General features: G+C 34.5%; 1 protein-coding gene across 1 annotated transcript in view; it reads right to left on the bottom strand.

The window, feature by feature from the left end:
* The window catches only part of LOC129255473 (vacuolar protein sorting-associated protein 16 homolog), a 35,353-nt gene continuing 14,624 nt past the window's right edge, over positions 1–20,729 (bottom strand). The window contains exons 6-22 of the mRNA XM_064097407.1: positions 20,210–20,448; positions 18,342–18,472; positions 17,644–17,738; positions 16,197–16,273; positions 15,653–15,778; positions 15,062–15,189; positions 12,814–12,849; positions 12,393–12,501; positions 11,977–12,111; positions 11,459–11,567; positions 10,914–11,011; positions 10,398–10,502; positions 9,695–9,772; positions 5,754–5,923; positions 5,037–5,133; positions 4,592–4,695; positions 1–2,820 (exon numbers count right to left, since the gene is read on the bottom strand). Coding sequence (XP_063953477.1) covers positions 2,682–2,820; positions 4,592–4,695; positions 5,037–5,133; positions 5,754–5,923; positions 9,695–9,772; positions 10,398–10,502; positions 10,914–11,011; positions 11,459–11,567; positions 11,977–12,111; positions 12,393–12,501; positions 12,814–12,849; positions 15,062–15,189; positions 15,653–15,778; positions 16,197–16,273; positions 17,644–17,738; positions 18,342–18,472; positions 20,210–20,448 — 1,976 coding nt within the window. The 3' untranslated portion in view covers positions 1–2,681. The remainder of the gene's footprint in view (positions 2,821–4,591; positions 4,696–5,036; positions 5,134–5,753; positions 5,924–9,694; positions 9,773–10,397; positions 10,503–10,913; positions 11,012–11,458; positions 11,568–11,976; positions 12,112–12,392; positions 12,502–12,813; positions 12,850–15,061; positions 15,190–15,652; positions 15,779–16,196; positions 16,274–17,643; positions 17,739–18,341; positions 18,473–20,209; positions 20,449–20,729) is intronic.

Here is a 20,729-nt window from a genome sequence, read left to right on the forward strand (position 1 = left end):
TTCATCTTCATAAGATTTGTACAATATATTTCATATATTTCCTTTATTACATAATGTCATAGAAATAACATAATACATTTTTACTGTGTTTGATCGTTTACATTTCAAATCAATACACATATTATGCATTGCAAATGCATTTTTTTTTAAAGCTGGACAAGAGAGATGCAACCAAAACAAAACACTGTTACAAATATTTGATTACCAGTTCATTCACATGGAAGGAATATGGTCATTAGAAGAGATCTCTAAATGGTACAAAATGAATTTTTCAACTACAATTAACTCTGTCCAAGTTTAATTTACAATGTACAATTGCCAACATCAATGTCTATTGAGATTTAATTGTTCTTATATCATACTGCATTGTTTTACACCCTATACACACAAAAGTCAATTTATCCTAGTGTAAAACTGAATCATGCATGGAACTACAGTAAAACATGTGTATTAAGGCCATGCAAGCGAAACAGAAAAACAAAATGGTCACTGGAGACAGGTGGCCTTTAGGCAGGTACCATAACACATACTCCTTTCAAATTAAGATAATTTTGGTGGCAAATAACAGGTTTTCACGATAGATAAGTGGTTGCTAAGACAGATTTGACTGTACATATAAATGGACAGCACAACCATTTCAGCTGTCATTAGGATAGCAGTCCCTTGCAGTAGACTATATTTAATGACATTAATTCCAAAGAAAAGAGTGAAAGTTTGATAGCTCACAATGATTATTTCCATCAATCCCATATTGTAAGATGCTACTGTACAATGGAATCAAACTTCACATTCATTTGGGATGGTGTTTGATGAAAATGATACACATCTTGATCCTTATTTGTGTAAACAATTAATGTTATTTTGATAGTTAATTGACTTCATATTTCACTCATTTTCAAGACATTCAGTTCATAGTTTTGCATAATATGGAATGGTCAAGCAAAGTTGTTCTCTATCTAAAAACATACACAAAGTTGTATAGCAAGGGGGTATAAATGCAACTTGATGCCTTTTGAACAATTAATTGGTATCAAGCACATAATGCATTAGTTCCTATGGGTGTGAACATACATTGTGGCAAGATTTAAAACAATTTAAGACAGGGTTGTAGGGAAAACATCAATTTCATAAGAAACAGATATGATGTCAAATATTAACTTCATATGAGGTTTCTTTCATTTTCTATTTACTTTCTTCAACCTAATCCTTGCTTTTTGACTGGAATATTGAAAATAAAATAATCAACACTACTTGAGCCAAGATCAGAGATTAGAGGGTAAATAATTTCCTTGATCAATCTTCATGAAATATGCATACCTTTTACTTATCATTTTCTGAGAAATGTCACAAGTGCTTACTAGGTTGACAAATCATTAAACACAGAAGGAAAATTTAATAAATGATTTCATTCATCTATCCTTTGACGAGCACATTACCTATGTCAACAACATCAGTGGTGAATACAGGTAAGTACACATCTGGCCCATGCCCCCCCCCTTTAAAGGCATACAAAATAATTCTTAGGGGAATATATGTCATGCATATGAGAAGTGAGGACCATTTTTTTTTTGCTTGTCAATTTTTTTCTGTACAAAATCTCCCCCCCCTGGAAAATCCTGGATCAGTCAGCCCCTGATCACCATCACCACCAATAACAGTGATACTGGCATGGCTCTTACATAATGTCATTACCCTTGATCTTTGGTCATTAAAATCACCACCAGCATTGCCATAAGTATATTTCCTATATTGAAATAGTCTGTCTGAAATATCCCCTAAAGATATATAAACAAATTATCTGAGATGATCCTTTACGATTCAAATGAAATAAGTAAAAGAAAAAAATATGTTGATTTCAACATTATGTTTGAAAGCTCTATAAAAAATTTTGATCAGGTAATAATAAACAATAAAGATAAGTGTTAAGCAAAAGTACAAATAACAACAAAATTAATCTAACTACGATTACAAGTTATGAAGGTTTTAAAATGCAGTATTCATGTTTGCATGGAGATACCTTTAATCTTAGAGTGATTAATGAACTTCGTTAAAAATAATTTTTTTTTGCTTCTGATGGAATGAGAGGTACACTGTATCTCTCGTAGAATCAATAATATCTGAAGTTTTAGACAAAATGGAAGTCATTGACTAACTTTAAACGAAACAAATAACTAAGGCTCACCATACATTGGTTGCTTGAGTGCACCCAGCAGACTGACCATGTGAAAGGCACAAAACAGTGACATGCAGGACACAAAGACCATACTTGCCAGAAGAATTCTTAATGACATGGTAGTACCCTCATTGTGACATTGTAGATAAATTGAAGAATAAATGATCAATTGGCTAATAAAACTCTGGCTGTAAAGAATTGCAATTCTGATTGAATTGCAGGTTGAATCACTGATTTTGATTTTGAGTCCTGGACAAATTTACTAACCACCTTTACACCATCATAATCCAAACCTGAAATTTGAGACCGCATTCTATTCTCAAATGCAATATATATATTATCCCATTAGCTGCAAAGCTGGAGGTCATATGATGGCGTTAAATAACCCTAACCACTATGTGATGAATGGCAGTATTGCACTCTGATAGTAACCATGATCCAAATTATGCACATTGTAATAAAAAGCATCTAGTCACGCTGAAAATGGCTTGCACCGCTTTGATTGAGTTTATTTCTTGCCAAGTTGTTGCTTCATAGTGTTAATCTTAGCTGAGAGTTGTCTGTTACCAGCACAATGTCTTAAAACCAGATTAAGATCTTCTTCACTTTTTTGTTGGAATGCTAGTTCTGCAGCTTCATCAAGAGTTCTGTTTAAGATGACAAATCATTTTCAAAGTACATTATATATCCACCCAAAACAGTATAATAGGTCTTTTTGGCAAAAGAACCATATTGTACAAATGAATCCAAATATAAGATCTTCAACATATATGAATAAATTCTGTTTTGTACATTTCAATTTTGTATAAACAGTTGCAATGTGTTACTCTGAAGATATTAATCACAGAAGAAATGCTTGTTGTAAAATGTGTTTAAGTCACTAGTAAAACAAGTGGAATGCCTCTGGCCGTCTCACCTGCATCACGCGATTCAATATAGCAGCAGTGCTGATTTTGAAAACTACTATAACTCGCACAAGATGTTCAGTGATACTTGGTTACTCTTATTTCCACGTTTTATGAACTAGACCAATACACTAATAGAGATATGATGGCAATTCAACAAATACCCCCAACGTGGCCAAAGTTCTTTGACCTTACATGACCTTTGACCTTGATCATGTGACCTGAAACTCGCACAGGATGTTCAGTGATACTTGATTACTCTTATGTCCAAGTTTTATGAACTAGACCAACACACTTTCAAATTAATGGCTGTAATTCAACAAATACCCCAATTTGGCAAAAGTTCATTGACCCTAAATGACCTTTGACCTTGATCATGTGACCTGAAAGTTGCACAGGATGTTCAGTAATACTTGATTACTATTATGTCCAAGTTTCATGAATCAGATCCATAAACTTTAAAAGTTTATGAATCAGATCCATAAACTTTCAAAGTTATGATGGTAATTCAACAGATACCCCCAATTCGGCCAAAGTTCATTGACCCTAAATGACCTTTGACCTTGGTCATGTGATGTGAAACTCATGCAGGATGTTCAGTGATACTTGATTAACCTTATGTATAAGTTTCATGAACTAGGTCCATATATTTTCTAAGTTATGATGACATTTCAAAAACTTAACCTTAGGTTAAGATTTTGATGTTGATTCCCCCAACATGGTCTAAGTTCATTGACCCTAAATGACCTTTGACCTTGGTCATGTGACGTGAAACTCAGACAGGATGTTCAGTAATACTTGATTAACCTTATGGCCAAGTTTCATGAACTAGGTCCATATACTTTCTAAGTAATGCTGTCATTTCAAAAACTTAACCTCAGGTTAAGATTTGGTGTTGACGCCGCCGCCGCCGTCGGAAAAGCGGCGCCTATAGTCTCACTCTGCTATGCAGGTGAGACAAAAAATGATGTAAAATTCTCCACTCTTGTGTGACACTTAATAACATTATCAGCACATAGAATGTCTCAGTAATATCGACAGGATTTTCACAAAATGTGTTCATATTTATCTCATAACGAAATTTCATTTTATTTTTAGAGATGGCAAATAAAAATTATCTGAAAATTGATACATTAAATGATACATAAACAGAGTTCAGTGTATAAACAAAGGCTCATCTTTAACAGAGGAAGACTTAAGCATGGACACCATTTATCATTGTAGCATAATTTTAAAACTACTGAAACGTACTTTTCTTATTCTGTCAAATTAACAAATGTATAAAAAGAGTCCATCCTGACATACAGCAGGTTTCAATTAAGGCAAAAAGGGAAAGAAACATGTCTTCTTCCTCTCATAAATTAATGCTTACAGCGACGATATTGTCAAACAATAATGCAAAATGAAGAGTATAAGGAAATAAGGAATAGGGAGAGAGAGAAAAAAAAAATCTCTTATCCCCATAAAAAAAAAAAAAAAAAAAAAAAGACAGTTTAAAATGTTCACAACTTACCCCATTCTAATATACATCTTAACTCTATGTTCAGGAGTAACCTTGGCAGCATACTTGTTAGCTTCATACTTCTGGTGATATTTCATACACACCTCTACAAATGGCTAGGGGGAAAAAAATTCATGCAATGTATAAGTGATCAGAGTCAGACGTATACCAGATTTTACAGAGAGTGAAAATACATCTAGAATTAGCTGGAAGAAAACTGAGTTGTAAGATATTATAAGCATTACTGCTATGGTTAGCACTTTTAGACAGATTAGAAACTCTATTTTTTTTAGTGTTGCCTTAACACAACACAATCAAACATCCATAAAAATATTCATTTTTTTCCTGATTTGCGTATTTACATGTGGTTAGTTAGAAGATCAACATTGATACAAGTGTTTATGATTAAATAATTACACTATACCTAATACTTGGCCTTTATAATGATAAGCCTTACCTCATACCCAATGGGTGATTTCTTGCTTTTAGCAAACCTTTCAAGTTCTATCCATTCTCCTGCCCCTGCTAAGGCATCAATCTTCAACCACCAGAATCTACAGTATGAACAACATTACCTTAAATCATTTAAAATAGCCTTTTAATAACATTTAAAGTCAATGGCTCATAGAGAGCAGTACAGAATGACAGAAGATGGATGAATAGCCTTCAAAAGACATTAAGTACAAGTTAAGCATTCAATTTTCTTCATGTCTCTGCAAAGACTAAGGTGATATACTGTAGGTCAAATACTGCCTTTGGCACCATCTGTAGTGGGAGTATGAAAGTGCTATTGGAGTGTTTGTATTTGCTTTATCATGGATGCTTCTACAATTCTTGATAATTGTTAACAAGTGTGCCATCCCGATGCTTCAGCGTTTCCATCCTGTTAATATATCATTTTGACTTGTAAACATGACATACTAACATCAATGTAGTGAAAAAGTACCATGCTGTCACAGCTCTATTGCCATATAGTCATTTTCAGCTCAATGCTGCAACTCAGTGGTCGTAAGAACTGCAGGACTGATAAAACCTCGGAGTTGATAAATGCACCGATGGTTTAATTGTCAATTTCAATGTTGTAGAAGCATCCGTTGGAAAAATGAAAACCTTTTAGGGGGGTGGGGTTGAGATTTTTAACTGAAAATAAATTTATGATAATAATATGACTCACCTCTTATCTGGAACTTTGAATTCTTTTCTGAGTTGTTCAGCCATCTTACCAAGGTTCTTAGCAATGAGTTTATGGATGGTATCATGGAGTGAAAGGTAAAGGAATTGCTCTCTATACTGCTCTTGCATCCTCATCTGGTAACCTAATAACTTGATCTCTTCTTCTGTTGCCTATAAAAGTATATTATATAACATCAATATGATGATTAGATAGATTCAACTTTGAAACATAAAGAAGTATGGACAGAATGTACTATAAAGAAGTCTACTCAAAGCAATTGAACAACTACTGCTATTTATTGTCTTTGTGGTGTAGGCTCAAGTCCTTAAACTTGAACTTAATGATTTGTCAGTGACATATAGATGGAAAGGAGTCATAAAAGGCCAACAGATTTGCCAGCCCCTTAAATTTAAATATTATGAATTTTTTGTATGTTTCATTCATATTTTTATTTGTATTGTATATGCACTATTGTATAGTACTTTTTCAAACATGAAACAAGTGGAATGCCTCTGGCGGTCTCACGTACATCACGCGATTCAATATAGTAGCAGTGCTGACTTTGATAACTACTATAAAATAATTATTCACAAAAAACACCATTCATATAATGATACAATACTATGTTCATTGACATTTGACCTTGATCATGTGACCTAATACTTGTCAGTGATACTTGATTACCCATGACATTTGACCTTGATCATGTGACCTAATACTTGTCAGTGATACTTGATTACCCCTATATCCACATTTTATACACTATATCTATAAACTTTGAAAGTTATGACAGCAATCTAATGATTAGGGGAGACCGGGGTTAGTTGGAACATTTTTGACAAAAATGGCTGTAAAATCCAAATAGATTTTATTCGAGAAACAATCAATATATCAGCTTGAAGCATATATCTAAGGGCTTCAAATGTACCCCATAAAATTTTTAATTCTATTATGGTTACTGAAAAAATCCACCTTAAACAAGGCCATTGCAAACGTTCCAACTTACCCCAATACGGGGTAAGTTGGAACATGGTATGGGGTAAGTTGGAACACTGCATGGTCAATTTAGAATTATACTAAAACTACTTAAAACTGTAATATTACATGGTTTTAGCCTATTTGCTTCATTTTTTCAAGTTCAAAATATTTGAAGTGTGGATTTGTTGAACATTGTGTTTTCTATTGTACAGCCACTCACGCAAGCAGACTGTGTAGTAGCATTCCGCATATTTGAGTGCGTTTGATTTTACATGCAATTACATGTAAGTGTACTATCAGCACTTTCATGTACTTCTGCATCAAATTTACAAAACAAAAATTAATTGTTTATATTTTTTTCATTAATTAATTATGCAAATAAGGATATGAAATTTGACCTAAATTTGTTTTTTTTTTTATGTTTTTGCCTTTAACTCTATTTATTAAGCAAGTAGAATGCTAATTTTTGGTGAGAGTATCAATTTTCACATTTATAACAAATATCCACCAAAAATTGCAAAAAATATAATTTCTTATGTATTTTTTTTTTTTTTATTTGTATTTTTTTGTTTTTCGAACCTTTGTTTTTACAGATGAACTTTGTCGGGACTCTTTTGTGATCATAAATAGCATAAAATAAATCTATTTGAACCAACAAAAGTAAAAAATAATCATACATTTATGACTTTTGGTTGAAAAATACAATTTGTATTGACCTTGTACATGGAATCACGTTTTTGAGCAATTTTGGGTCCGACATGCACGTACAAAATGTTGCGTAATTTTGAAACCGCGCACACAGGCATCACAAATTTGGTCTCAAATGATGCGCAAAACTTGAAAGTAAAAAGTCAGCAGTGTAGTCCAAAAATTTCACACGACGGCGTAGTGACCAAATTTCTTGAGGGGGGCTCAAATTGACCCCCCCCCCCAGTTTGATAAGGGTTAATATTGCATTAGGGGCCTACAATAGGCCTTAAATGCAGACTCAGACCTAACTGATAAACAAAACAAGCATGGTATACAATACATGTTCAGAAGAGTGTGAAATACTTTATATATTTTTATTCATAATTATGTTTGGGGTAAGTTGGAACATGTTCCAACTAGCCCCTTCAATTTTGTTCCAACTAACCCTGGAGGCCCATTTGATTTTTATAAGCTTACAGCACAAAAGAGGGACTTCACCATGGTATATTAATAACCTCATTTTGTAGCTTGGTACAAGTGTCTATCATACCCCCAAACTGGCCAACTTGATCTATAAACTTCTCTGAAATAATAAAACATTTCTGAAAGAGAAAAAAATTACTCAGGTCAAAAAACAAAAATTCCTTTCTGACTTCACCAGGCTTGTTGCACATGTGTTGTTTGTAATATGGTGGATGGCTGTTGATAATGACAATAAATTGAGGGCAGTATTGCAGAAATCTATTTAAAGACGTTAAAGAAAATTACAATGTTTCAACTTACCCCGGTCTCCCCTACCTCTAAAATGGCCAAAGTTCAATGACCTTTGACCTTGGTCATGTGACCTGAAACTCGGACGAGATCTTCAAAGATACTTGATTACTCTTATGTCCAAGTTTCATGAATCAGATCCATAAACTTTAAAAGTTATGATGGTAATTCAACAGATACCCCCATATGGCCAAAATTTCATTGACCTTTGACTTTGGTCATGTGACCTGAAATTCGCAAAGGATGTTAAATGATACTTGATTACTCTTATGTCCAAGTTTCATGAACTAGACCAAAAATTTTCAAAGGTATGATGATAATTCAACAAATACCCCCAATTTGGCCAAAGTTCATTGACCCTAAATGACCTTTGACCTTGGTCATGTGACCTGAAACTCGGACGAGATCTTCAAAGATACTTGATTACTTTTATGTCCAAGTTTCATGAACTAGACCAATAAATTTTCAAAGGTATGATGGTAATTCAACAAATACCCCCAATTTGGCCAAAGTTCATTGACCCTAAATGACCTATGACCTTGATCATGTGACCTGAAATGCACACATGATGTTCAGTGATACTTGATTACTCTTATGTCCAAGTTTTATGAACTAGACCAATAAATTTTCAAAGGTATGATGGTAATTCAACAAATACCCCCAACTTGGCCAAAGTTCATTGACCTTACATGACCTTTGACCTTGATCATGTGACCTGAAACTTGCACAGGACGTTCAGTGATACTTGATTACTCTTATGTCCAAGTTTCATGAATCAGATCCATAAACATTCAAAGTTATGATGGTAATACAACAGATACCCCCAATTTGGCCAAAGTTCATTGACCCTAAATGACCTTTGACCTTGGTCATGTGACCTGAAACTCGGGCAGAATATTCAGTAATAGTTGATTAACCTTATGGCCAAGTTTCATGAACTAGGTCCATATACTTTCAAAGTTATGCTGACAATTCCAAAACTTAAAGATAAATTCCAGTTTTGGTAACGATCTCAAAATGACTTTTTACAGAATCTAATAAAATGACCACCCAAGTGTCTGTTTGTATGAATAAAAAATATGTGCCAAAGAATTCTGGAAGAAATTGTGTAATTGCTGAGAAATAAGCAAAATAAGCGCGGGTTCGGTCACTTCCGTCGGGTCTTTATTCCAGCAATATTAATACACTGTCCCACGTGTGCCTATCTGTGTTGGTGATCTTCAGTGTGAAAAATTTTCAGCGTAGATTTCAAGATTTCACAAAGTTCAGTTTATGTAATTGTACCAGATCTAGATCCTCGATGATATTCTGACAATTAAGCCTGGTTTTACAGACTTTCTCATGAAATCAGTGTTTACTACAACTACTGGCATTTCTCTTTAACCTTCGGTTAAGATTTGGTGTCGACACCGCTGCCGCCGCCGTCGGAAAAGCGGCGCCTATAGTCTCACACTGCTATGCAGTTGAGACAAAAAAAAAATGAAATGAAATATATTCATCACCTTCATAGAGAATTCATTAGTAGCTTTCTTGTAGTTATCTTGAGCTGCATTCAAATGGGCTAACCTCTTTTGTAAATCCTGGATTTACACAATAAGAAAATAATCTAAACATAAATTCAATCACATAAAACATAAACAACTATTTGTCAACAATTAAACAGCATCCTTGGGATGGATATTTGTATAATTCTCAAATATACTGGGAGTCTGGGATCATACCAGTTCAAACAAAGTCATCTGTGCTTCCATTGCTAACCTTTTTACTAAAGTCTTTGAAATCTTATCTTATCAATTTTATACCTTGAAATAAAAATATGTAATACACATCAGCACAGGTAAGGGGACTGTCTCAGGAAGCGATTTGCCTGTGATATTCACAGATAAAAAGTTGTAAGCTCCCAGATCCTTGCATCATATTGGGTTTGAGCAAATTTGATGAAAATTTGTTGTATAACTTCATAATGGTCTTCCTGAAAAGCAGCTTGTAACTTGACCATGATTAAAAAAGAAAATGCAATTAACCTGCTCCATTAAAATCTCACTGAATACTCATACAATTATATCATCTCAGGTATGCTACTCAATATACCGGGATAGCATTTCAAGAAGTTTCTAATCAGTGATTTTCAAATGTCAGAGGCTACTACATCTGATGGGCTGAAATAAATTTGTCAGTGAAAAGCCCCTGACCTCATATAATTACCTTCTCATTCAGACTATCTCTAACAGCAGTGTTGGCCAGCTCTTGGAAGTTATCATTCTGATTATACAGATCTAGGAGGAGGTTGGGATGTTGCTCTCGACACAGCTAAAGGTTTATCAAAACGTTGTCATAAATGGAAATTATTAACAGAATGCAGAATTTAAAAAAATAAGAAATCATAAATGATAACCATCATCATCATCATCATCATTCATCCATCATCATCATTATCATCTCCATCTTCATCATCATCATCAACATCATCACTATCATCATCATTATCATCGTCAGCTTCATCATCAGCAGCATCATCACCAACACATGAATTCCCTTGGGGTGGGTTTTGTTCACTTCCCTCTTAATTTCCTCTCCTCTCATCAACTAAATGTATATTCATATGAATCATATTCTTACGTCCACACTTTTTACTCCATATTCCTACATCTGTATGTGTAGATGGTACAATGAATAAAAGTTTATATGATCATTATAATTATGATATGACAGTATATCTACCTGCATAAAGAGGTCCTGAGCCTGAGGGTGGTTCCTTAGCATCATCAAGAATTCACCTCGAGGTAGATCTTCTTTTAACTGAAGCAGAACCATGTATACTGAATGATCAACAACAAAATATTAAAAGAATGAGAGAAATATTTTTACATAATAAGAAATGATGTTACCAAGGAACATTCTATTTAGACAGATAAAAAACTGCTCTATTAATTACCTGTAAAAAAATGGACAGGTTATTATTTCCTACTTTCCATTTTAAAATGCTGAGCTTCTAGCTAGAGGTCAGAAAGTAATAATTATCAAAGTTTTTGGTATGCTTAGACTGGAATTTAAACTAACAACCACCTTTTCACAAGATTGGCACTGTACAAACCTGCATACCAGTTGGAATACTGCATATAAAAATGGCACTTAACTTTCTGACATAGAATTCACCCTAAATATTCTCAAGCAAGGCAAGAAATATTTATCATCATCTCTAAATATTTGCACACACTGGAGAGTCATCTCATAAAGAGTCATATGTAAGAGAAATAAAAGCTTACCTAAATCTGTATCTCCACTCTCAATAGCTTTCTTAAGTGATGTCCTACTATCTCTCATTGTCATCAACAGAGGTACCTGTTCTGCTGCTCTTGGCTCATACTCCAATAACTATTTATAAATATACACAATCAAAGATAAAACTAAATCTTATGCTCTGCAATCATATAATCAAAGGAGGCAGTTCAAGTTCAAATAATCTCTCGTCAAAAAAAAAAGAATTGTCTGAAAAATTATCAAACAACTAGATTTTAGTTGGTGTAATAGATATCTTCAATGAAGAAAGTAAGATTTCGATTTGCTGGTAATAATTATGGTGGTAATAATGATGATGATGTTAATAATTAAGAGGAGTTTATGGGGAGGAGAAGGAAAAAAAGGAGGATTTATTTTCCATGGACGCCATGATCAGCTTTTTTTCCAGGAAAGTTTGTTTTTTTATCTTTAAAACTGAGATTTTCCCAATATTTTGTTTATGTATTGTTTAGTGAGTCTATATTCAAAATGATTTCATATTCACCTTGACAGCTAGTTGTGTTCTTCCACATTCTGATGCTTTCTTAGCAATCTCTGAATAAGCTATGCCTGGCGTATCACCAAGCTTTTCCTTGATGCTCTGTGCTATCAGCTCATCTGGAATGTGTTTTTGTTCAACCTGTATTAACAAACAAAAAACATGAAAAGACTGATCATTAGAAATCATTTTATAAATTTATAATCTGCAATTTGAAATGTGAAAATTGTGCATTGCAATTTGTTGGATTTTTTACTGCAAATTTAACACAGGTGAGGGTGAGAGGGTTGGTAATCACCCCAGATTCGAAGTATAGATTGAAAATTTCTGTAATCCATTTGAAAAAATTCATGATGAACAGCTAATAGGTAGATGAACTATGAATTTTGCTTTGATGCTACTTTAATATACTTTGAAGATACCTTATAACAAGCCCAGTGGCCTAATATCCTGCTTTCACCATCTGATTCAGGTAGCTTTAGATACTGACTGATCTGCTGTGCCAAAGCCCACTGTCTTCTCAAGATTAATCTAAGTTTGAAAATGAAAATAATAGCAAAAAAAAAGTGAAAATGACAAATATGAACAATACAATAAAGGGGGAAATGGGATTAACACAAACAAAGTACAAGTTCACCCACAAATCATGTGCCCAGAAACTGAACACATGATCTGTGGGGTCTAGACACATTAGTAAACAGAGTGTTGATCTCAAACAAGGTTTACAAGTTAACATGAGCTTTGTGCATTGTGTATAGAGGGCAAAACTATCAAAAGTTGATAAAAATGATAAACTACCATATAAATAGTGGGCTTTGAATGATGATTAAGAGTAAATCTTACCTGTCCATAAGTACATTCAATGTTAATTTCTTGAGTCTGTGATCAAATATGTCAAAGAAAAAGAGAACTAAGTTGTTGAGCAATAGCATTGTCAAATGACAAATTAGATTATTGTAAACGAGACTTTCACACTTACAATAAAAATAATCAAGTCAGCTTCTTAGATATATCAGTGAACAGCTTAAAACATCTTTTTCTCTCAAATTTTGCATCTATGTAACATTTATTTCATAAACAGCCTAAATACCAGCACCGATGCTATTTTTTTGTCACTTTGATTGGTATACAATGTATAACACAGCAAAGCACAACTTAGGAATGTAACCTTTTTATATTTTTTATTCTAGCTTATCCGTAAGCCAACAATCTTCTTCTTAGGTGGTCTGTCTATGACAGATCACCTCTTAATTTCGTCAGAATTTTCTTTCTTTATTATTTCTTTATTCTTTACACCTATGTTTGTCGCCAAGTTTTCTCCAAATTGGCTAAATCAATTTGGCTGATTTTTCTATCATATATAGGATCTATCATAGAGACGGCATACTAAGCTTTTCAAAGTCATCTGATTATGATGACGTCATCTACGCGCCATTTTGTAAAATTCTCAATTTGATCATATCAACATAACGGATCATCAATAATTAACCATATTTACATCACATAAACTTTATGTCAAAGGTCATCTGTCCATGTCATCAAAAATCATGTAAAGGTCATGACGCGCGCGTCAAAGCTAAAAAAATCCTCCAAATGGCCTACAAAAATTTTTGGGTACGTTTCGGGTCATTTTAAGCATTTCAAAAATTTGCGCGCGCGCACGTATGCGCACGCGTTTCCGCGCGTAACGCCTTAACGCAACCCAGAAACATCGTTTTTTTTATATCATTGCATTGTTAATATAATTCTGAGCAATTTGATACCTTGATCAACCTTCTACGACCATCAATAACAAAATTAACACCTGTTAAAATTTGCAGCACGTGTGCGCCCGAGCTCTCACTATAGGCCATATATGGGCAAAAACATGCCTATTGAAAATTCACTGTAGCTCTTTAATTAGTCTGTTGACCCCCAATTTTTTTTTCATATGTCGTTAGAGTATAAGTTGTAGATTTGATTTCATGTCACCATTGTCCCTCAATTTGATCATGACGTCATCAAAATGGCGTCGGAAGTCAAAATATCAATTTTCCTTGTTATGACGTCATAATAATTATGCAAATTAGGCTCTTACTCCGTGAATATTGGTCAATTTTCGCCCAATTTTCGATATGATGTAGCTTAGGTCTCACTCTTTCTGATTTATTGCCTTTATTTTTCATTTTAATAAGCGGATCATCCTGAAAAAATGCAAATAATAAAGGCATGTCATTTTTACTCATTTTGCGTGTAATCTCTATGGGACATGACTTTTTCTTCAAACTAGATTCGACATTCCTCTATTTCGTGAGCCATATCTCCAATCTTTCTTGTCAGTTTTCCCTGAGCCTGTAGTATGTTGTAGCTGATATTCTGAGCTTTTGCAAGTGCACCCTCTATTTTTTTATCAGATGCCGGGATCATGCCCGTTTTTCACTTGCAAAATTGGAATTGTAATTCTCAAATTTGCTTACGTGTAATCTCTATGGGGAATATCGTGGCTCAATGGATAACGCACTTGACTAGCGTCCTCGGGGGCGCAGGTTCGAGTCCTGGGGTGAACAAGATGATTTTTTTCTTTCTTTTTTTTTTTCTTTTTACCACCTCGTGCATGATCCTTTATGACAATTACAAGGTATAAAAGTTAAAATTTAGCAAGATAAAACAGATTATACTTTTTTCATACTTCAATTGTCATATATTAATGAGACCTTTTTCAGTGCTTTATCATCTCCCCTCATCTCCTGTCTTTCACAACTATTCTATCCATAATGAACATTCCGTTGTCATCATGATGATCATATTGATCTACATGAACATGGTGATAGTGATCATGATGCCGAGAATAAGGACAGACCACCTAATTCGTCCGCATGACGAATTAAATTCTAGTTTTACGTCATATTCTTCATTTTAATTTCGTAAGTCATTCTCTCACAAATTACAGGATTATGCATTTCATATAAATACACAATACATTCTACTACTATCAAAACATGAATCAATAATTGCACCAAAAAAAAGTCAAATGGAGATCAACATTGCATCACACTGTACTGCATCATGTCAACTTCTTTCAAATTAATAACAAATAATTTCAAAAGGATACTGTTCATATGTGAGTGGAATTCCTATCTGATAATCTCTAACTGCATTCAGCACTCTTAGTAGTTTGCACATATTCACAAACTTGTCTGCATTCACATTAGTCCCAAAGCACTTTCCAAATGAGGCCGCCTGCATCATGGCAAAGAACAAATATCAGATTATTATTCAATTATGACTCTATGTAAGTCTGACTACAAGTAATGAGTAAGTATAAGAGTTTGAAACAAAACCTACTCCATAAGGCTAGTATAAGTAGTGGTTAAGTTAAAAAGAATAAACTAAAATTTCATTTTGCATAGATAAAGAACTGATCAATTTTAGTGACCAAAGCTGTGAATGTGATGGTGATGATTTTTTACTAATTAAATAACTTTTGACAGGATATGAATGCAAGCTAAAGATTTGTTCAAAGACTTCAATCATATCATATCAACAACATCAGGTGTTTGTGTCAATATTAGCTTTATTTTTTCTATTCATATAATATATTTAGCACTGAACTTGTTGAAAGATAAATCCTGGTGCACCCTAAATGTTCCTCTGCTTATTGATAGAATTTGTGTGAATGACAATGAGGCTACATAAATCTTACCCTGAGTAGTAATTTCTGTACAGTTGGTTCATACTCTGCTCCTGCGGCTTCTATACACTGTTCAACTGCTAAACTCAACTGATCTTTGATCATACGGATGTACTCATCAGCTTTCTGACTTTCTTTCTACAGAACAAGATCAAATATAGAAAACATCTTCACTGATCTGTATTTTTACACTTGATCATAAGTGGGCTGTCAATCACCTGCAATAATCTACATAAACATTGCAATAAAAGAAGGTACATAATTCCACTATAGCCTGGATCAAACTGTAAGGATCTGGCTTCAGGCTTGCCTAAAAATTGCAATTCATTTTAATTGACATGTCCATTTAAATGTAACACAAAGGGATACAATTATAATTTACAATTGAATATAAGTGATTTGCCATAAGGCTTTCACTTCATTGTACAATTGATTATATCTCTCATGTAACAGGGTTCATCACTTATAATCAGACTGAATATCAAGGCAAGTTTAGATAACCTTTAGGAAAGCCTTCAAGTAAATTGAAGATGTGCATTCAAGAATGATTTCCTACCTGAAACTCCCTACAAGCCTCATAGAGCATAGCACCTGGAGCCATTGAACCAATCTTGAAAATGTCCTCAACAACACCTGCAAAATAATTGAATTCCAGGGCCCCGTAAAAAAAGCTTAGCACTTCAACATGGGACTGATCTTTATGAAATTGATATCATGCAATCATCAATGCAATCAATCATACAAGTCAGCCCCAAGATCAGTTGCTAATTAGTTTTATGTCAGTGGGCAAATGTATCATTCAAAAAGGATTTTTCCCTCCTAAGTTTCCAAGTTTCTTTAATATGCATTTCCTAACATTTACACATTTATTAATGTAAGAGGTCAAATGAATAAATCATATTGTGGATTAAACATTGTTGGTTCAAGTTTCAGCAATAGCATTCACATCTGAAGTAAGACATTCTCATTTTCAGGGTTCCCAGCTTTTCAAGAAAACAAAATTCCCTGATGATTATTTAAACACTCTATGTGACTCGCATGAGCCAGGAGACGAGATTCATTATGTGTTTAATTGTCCTGCTTTTGAAAGTGAAAGGAAAGCTTTAATTAGAGGGTATTATTTTGTCAGACCAAACGTGATTAAAATGCACAAGCTGTTTAATATGCGAAATACAAAAGACTTGAAAAATCTGTCAAGATTTTGTAAATTCATTATGTCAAAATTTTAATATCTTAAGTGTAGTTGCTGTCTTGGTTACTTTCTTGTATTAGGGCATGATTTCAGATTTTGTTGGATTGCACCTGCACATGCTCAGTGGGGTACCGGTCTCCAGATACTCTCTGGCATGTCGGGAGTGGGTGGGTTAATTTGTGCCCGTTTCTATTTCTATTACTGCTCTTGTATTGTACATATGTTTATTATCATCATGTTTGATTCTTGTTACCTTGGTATTTTTTTCTTATGCCTATTATTGCCATTGTTGTAAGTTGTTATATTTCTTCTATGCCCCCAGGAGGGGCCGTCAAAGAAATAAAATCATTGTCATTGTCATTGTCATTGTCAAAATCATTGTCATTGTCACACTCCCGGTTTCACATATTTTCTAAGTTGTTGTAGTGATTTACATGTACATGTATTTCAGTATAAAAACAATAATTGTAAAACTAATAAGTACTATTACAAAGGCACCATAACCACCACAACCAGTAATTCAAGTCTGACTGACAACCGTGCTTCGACTTTTGGGCCGATCAAAATTCCCTGATTTTTTCCTCATTTGAGGCATTTTTCCCAGATTTGAGGCATTTCAAAAAATCAAATTCCCTAATTTTTCTCTGACTGGAAAAAATTAAAATCATTTTCCCTGATGGACTGGGGAACCCTACAATACATATGAAGATAAAGAGAGAAAACTAAAACATAAGTTACATTAATGTGGGACTGGGGTGAAGATATTGCACATTTTATGAACTGGTAGCAATAACATGATTGGAGAGTATACCTGGTACTCTTTGAAGCAATTCATGTGTGTGGGTCTGTAGGATATGTAGACTATCACTCTCTGGGATTAGAATGGCATCAGTATCCATGTTATATCTGACCAATGTGTAGTTAAGATCAATTCATTTTATCAAATGATTTCAAGAGAAAGAGATAGACCATATTAATTAATTTCTTATACTGTGGTACCTTTCCCAAAATGATTCTAGCCCTGATTACAACAATTGATTTTGAACAGTCAATGAACTGTAGGGATAAGATCTGTGCAGTTTGTTCAATTAAGATAATTACAAATTGAATGTTAAGCTGAAATTGGCCCATCTTATCATTAGATAAAGCATTATACTAGTTAGAAGTATATAAATACCTTAACCTCTGAAAAAAAAAAGAAGATGTATTTCAGATATCTCAAAATTAATCCAGGGCCCCGCCTTACAAAGAGTTACAATTGATCCAATCTCAACATTATGGAAATCCATCTATACCATAATTTTTTCTACAGAAATTTTCACAATCTCCTTTTTAAACAAAGAGAATCACAATTAATCTTCAAGAGAATGATGATTGCATGAGTATACATCACATCTAGAAAATATTTTGAACATATTTGCATTTTAGAAGCTGATGTTGCTGGCCATCCATAGTCGGATAAATCATAAATCTTTGTAAGACGGGCCCAGTTTACTATATAAAGGATACTTGATCCAATCCTTCTGTGGTCCAATCACTAGAAGAAGGTTCTCCCAGTATCCTACCACAGCACCAGTACCACACCATACCAGCTGTCTGGGACGCATCTGACTACTTGTATCAAACTCACAATAGGTTTTCTGAAGAAAAAAAAACAATATCAAAGTTATTCACTATATTCTTACAGAATTTAAATATTTCATTAAGTTTCTATATCATCAATAATTAGAACCAGAATATAAAGTTACAAATGCCACTTCAATAAACCCTAGAAATGTATGTTTGTATCATTAGTGGCAACATAGAGAAAGGTCAGTTAATCACCACCAACATTTGACAAGTGAATACTGAGTGTCTTATTGCTAGGCTTTATAAAGGTACCACCCATTTTCACGAGACTAATACCGTAAGTAACGGTGTATGAACCGCACCTTTTTCTCGGCGGGATATAAGCAAAAGTCGGGGGTGCGGTTTATCCACGGTGACGGGTCTGAGCCCGCCCGCGTAACCCCTCCCGAACATGTAAGAAGTCTGCCAGTTCACAACACATCGAGTGGCCGGGCGTAGCCGCCCAGGGCAATGTCGTTTAGAGGGGTATGAGCCGCGGGTAATGGGAAGCGATTATTACGATCTTAATCAAATAGTGTCCATAACAAATGCACCCACCTTCATGACACTAATTTCGACTTTATTCTCGATTCAAAGCAGCGAAGTTCCCTGGCTAAGTTCAAAGAGACGCCAAGCATTCTCGGTAATAATTTGTCACAGCTGAGGCTGAGCAAGAGCCGAGAGCTAGCTTGCGTTGTATTGTGGTTTTAGTGCGACTTAAGCTGGCGCTATTCATTTTAACCCCTCAAAGTCCCGTTTCGCGCCAGCTTATTTTTTTCTTTCCTGTTTGCTTTTCATAAGATACCATGTACACCGTGCACCACGTATGAGAGAGACGGCACAAAGCCGTAAAACAACTGGAAAAAATGCCAATTTCTTTGTTTCTTGAACCTTCCTGTAATCCCGTATCCAAAATTCATGCTAAGCCATCGAATGCTAGACAAATTCTGAAAGTGATTGTGAGGTTGTGATGCAAGAAATGTGAAAGACACAGTTCACAATTTGATAAGATGTACTGGTAGTGGTACCGTATCGAAGTTTGCAATGTACATGTACAAGAACGGCAGTGCTATGTGTGTGTACACTGTGACTGTGAGGTGAGTGAGTGTGTAAGTGGCCAATATTGTCGGGACCTTTCTTTCTTGCTAACATTTGTAGATGAATTGATCAAGAACAGCAGATTTCCGCATACCGGTAATCTCTTTGAATACTTTGAAATCTTTAACTTAGTTTTTGTTTCTTTATACCTCAAATATGCATGTAAATGTGAGAAGGATTTTTTTTTTTTTTTTTTTTTTAGTCCAAAGTTGGGGGTGCGGTTAATACACAGGTGCGGTTAATACACCGTTACTTACGGTACTTAGCCAACAAGAGAATAAAAATACTAAACAATTTACATCTTCTGTCTGGTTACATTCTGTGTCACTTTTGCAGACTTGAGCAACCTATACAATTACCAAGTATTTCAAATATACCATTGACATATCTCTTGGGCAGTTCTACAGTACTAAACAGGTTCTGAAATTTCTTCATAAAAGTGAAAATGTATTGCCACAGAGGCTATTCTCTAAGCACATGCAGAGACATGGATTGGGATTGCATAGCAAACCAGGTTCAAGTTGGTTCATATATGCTAAAGCTACCAAATGGGGCAAGTGAAGAACAAAATAGCAACTAAATGCTACAGCCAGTCGATACTGATCTGGCTAAGCTTTGTGATGGCTCCACAATAAACAGATAATCATGATTGAATAATACATGCCATATACCTGCAAATCAGAAGACCCTATCCATAGTAGACCCGTATCACTGAATAGAGCTAGAAAACGATTGTCAAATGACACAGCCATCTTAATGAAAGCATTGACTTCTTTTGTCTTGGTTTCCAGTATCTCCTGCTGCATGTCACTTCGGTCTACCTTGTAAAGACGCTTGTCTCTAGCTAGGAGGATATGATTCTGTCTATCACCCCCTATTACACACCAGCTGCTTGGTGGGGCATCTAGTCCTAAGATAACACATGATGGATGAGATTAGTAAGGGGCAAACATGGAGGAAATGATAACATACTTGTCATTAATATTTGATCAGCTTGGAGAAGTAATGTTTCAAAAACTGGAAGACGTCAATTTCTAAACTGACAAAATTAAGGATATGAAAGTAAAACTATAAAGCAAATTTGGAGAAAAAAATTGAGTTGGGTTTAGAGTGACCGATGGTGACCAATTTCAAGGCTTTACTCAAGAATTTAATGAAGTTAAGTTGAAAGTGGAGTAGTTTTCATTTAAA

This window comes from Lytechinus pictus, chromosome 3 (genome assembly GCF_037042905.1).
Source record: "Lytechinus pictus isolate F3 Inbred chromosome 3, Lp3.0, whole genome shotgun sequence".
In the NCBI taxonomy this organism is placed as follows: Eukaryota; Metazoa; Echinodermata; class Echinoidea; order Temnopleuroida; family Toxopneustidae; genus Lytechinus; species Lytechinus pictus.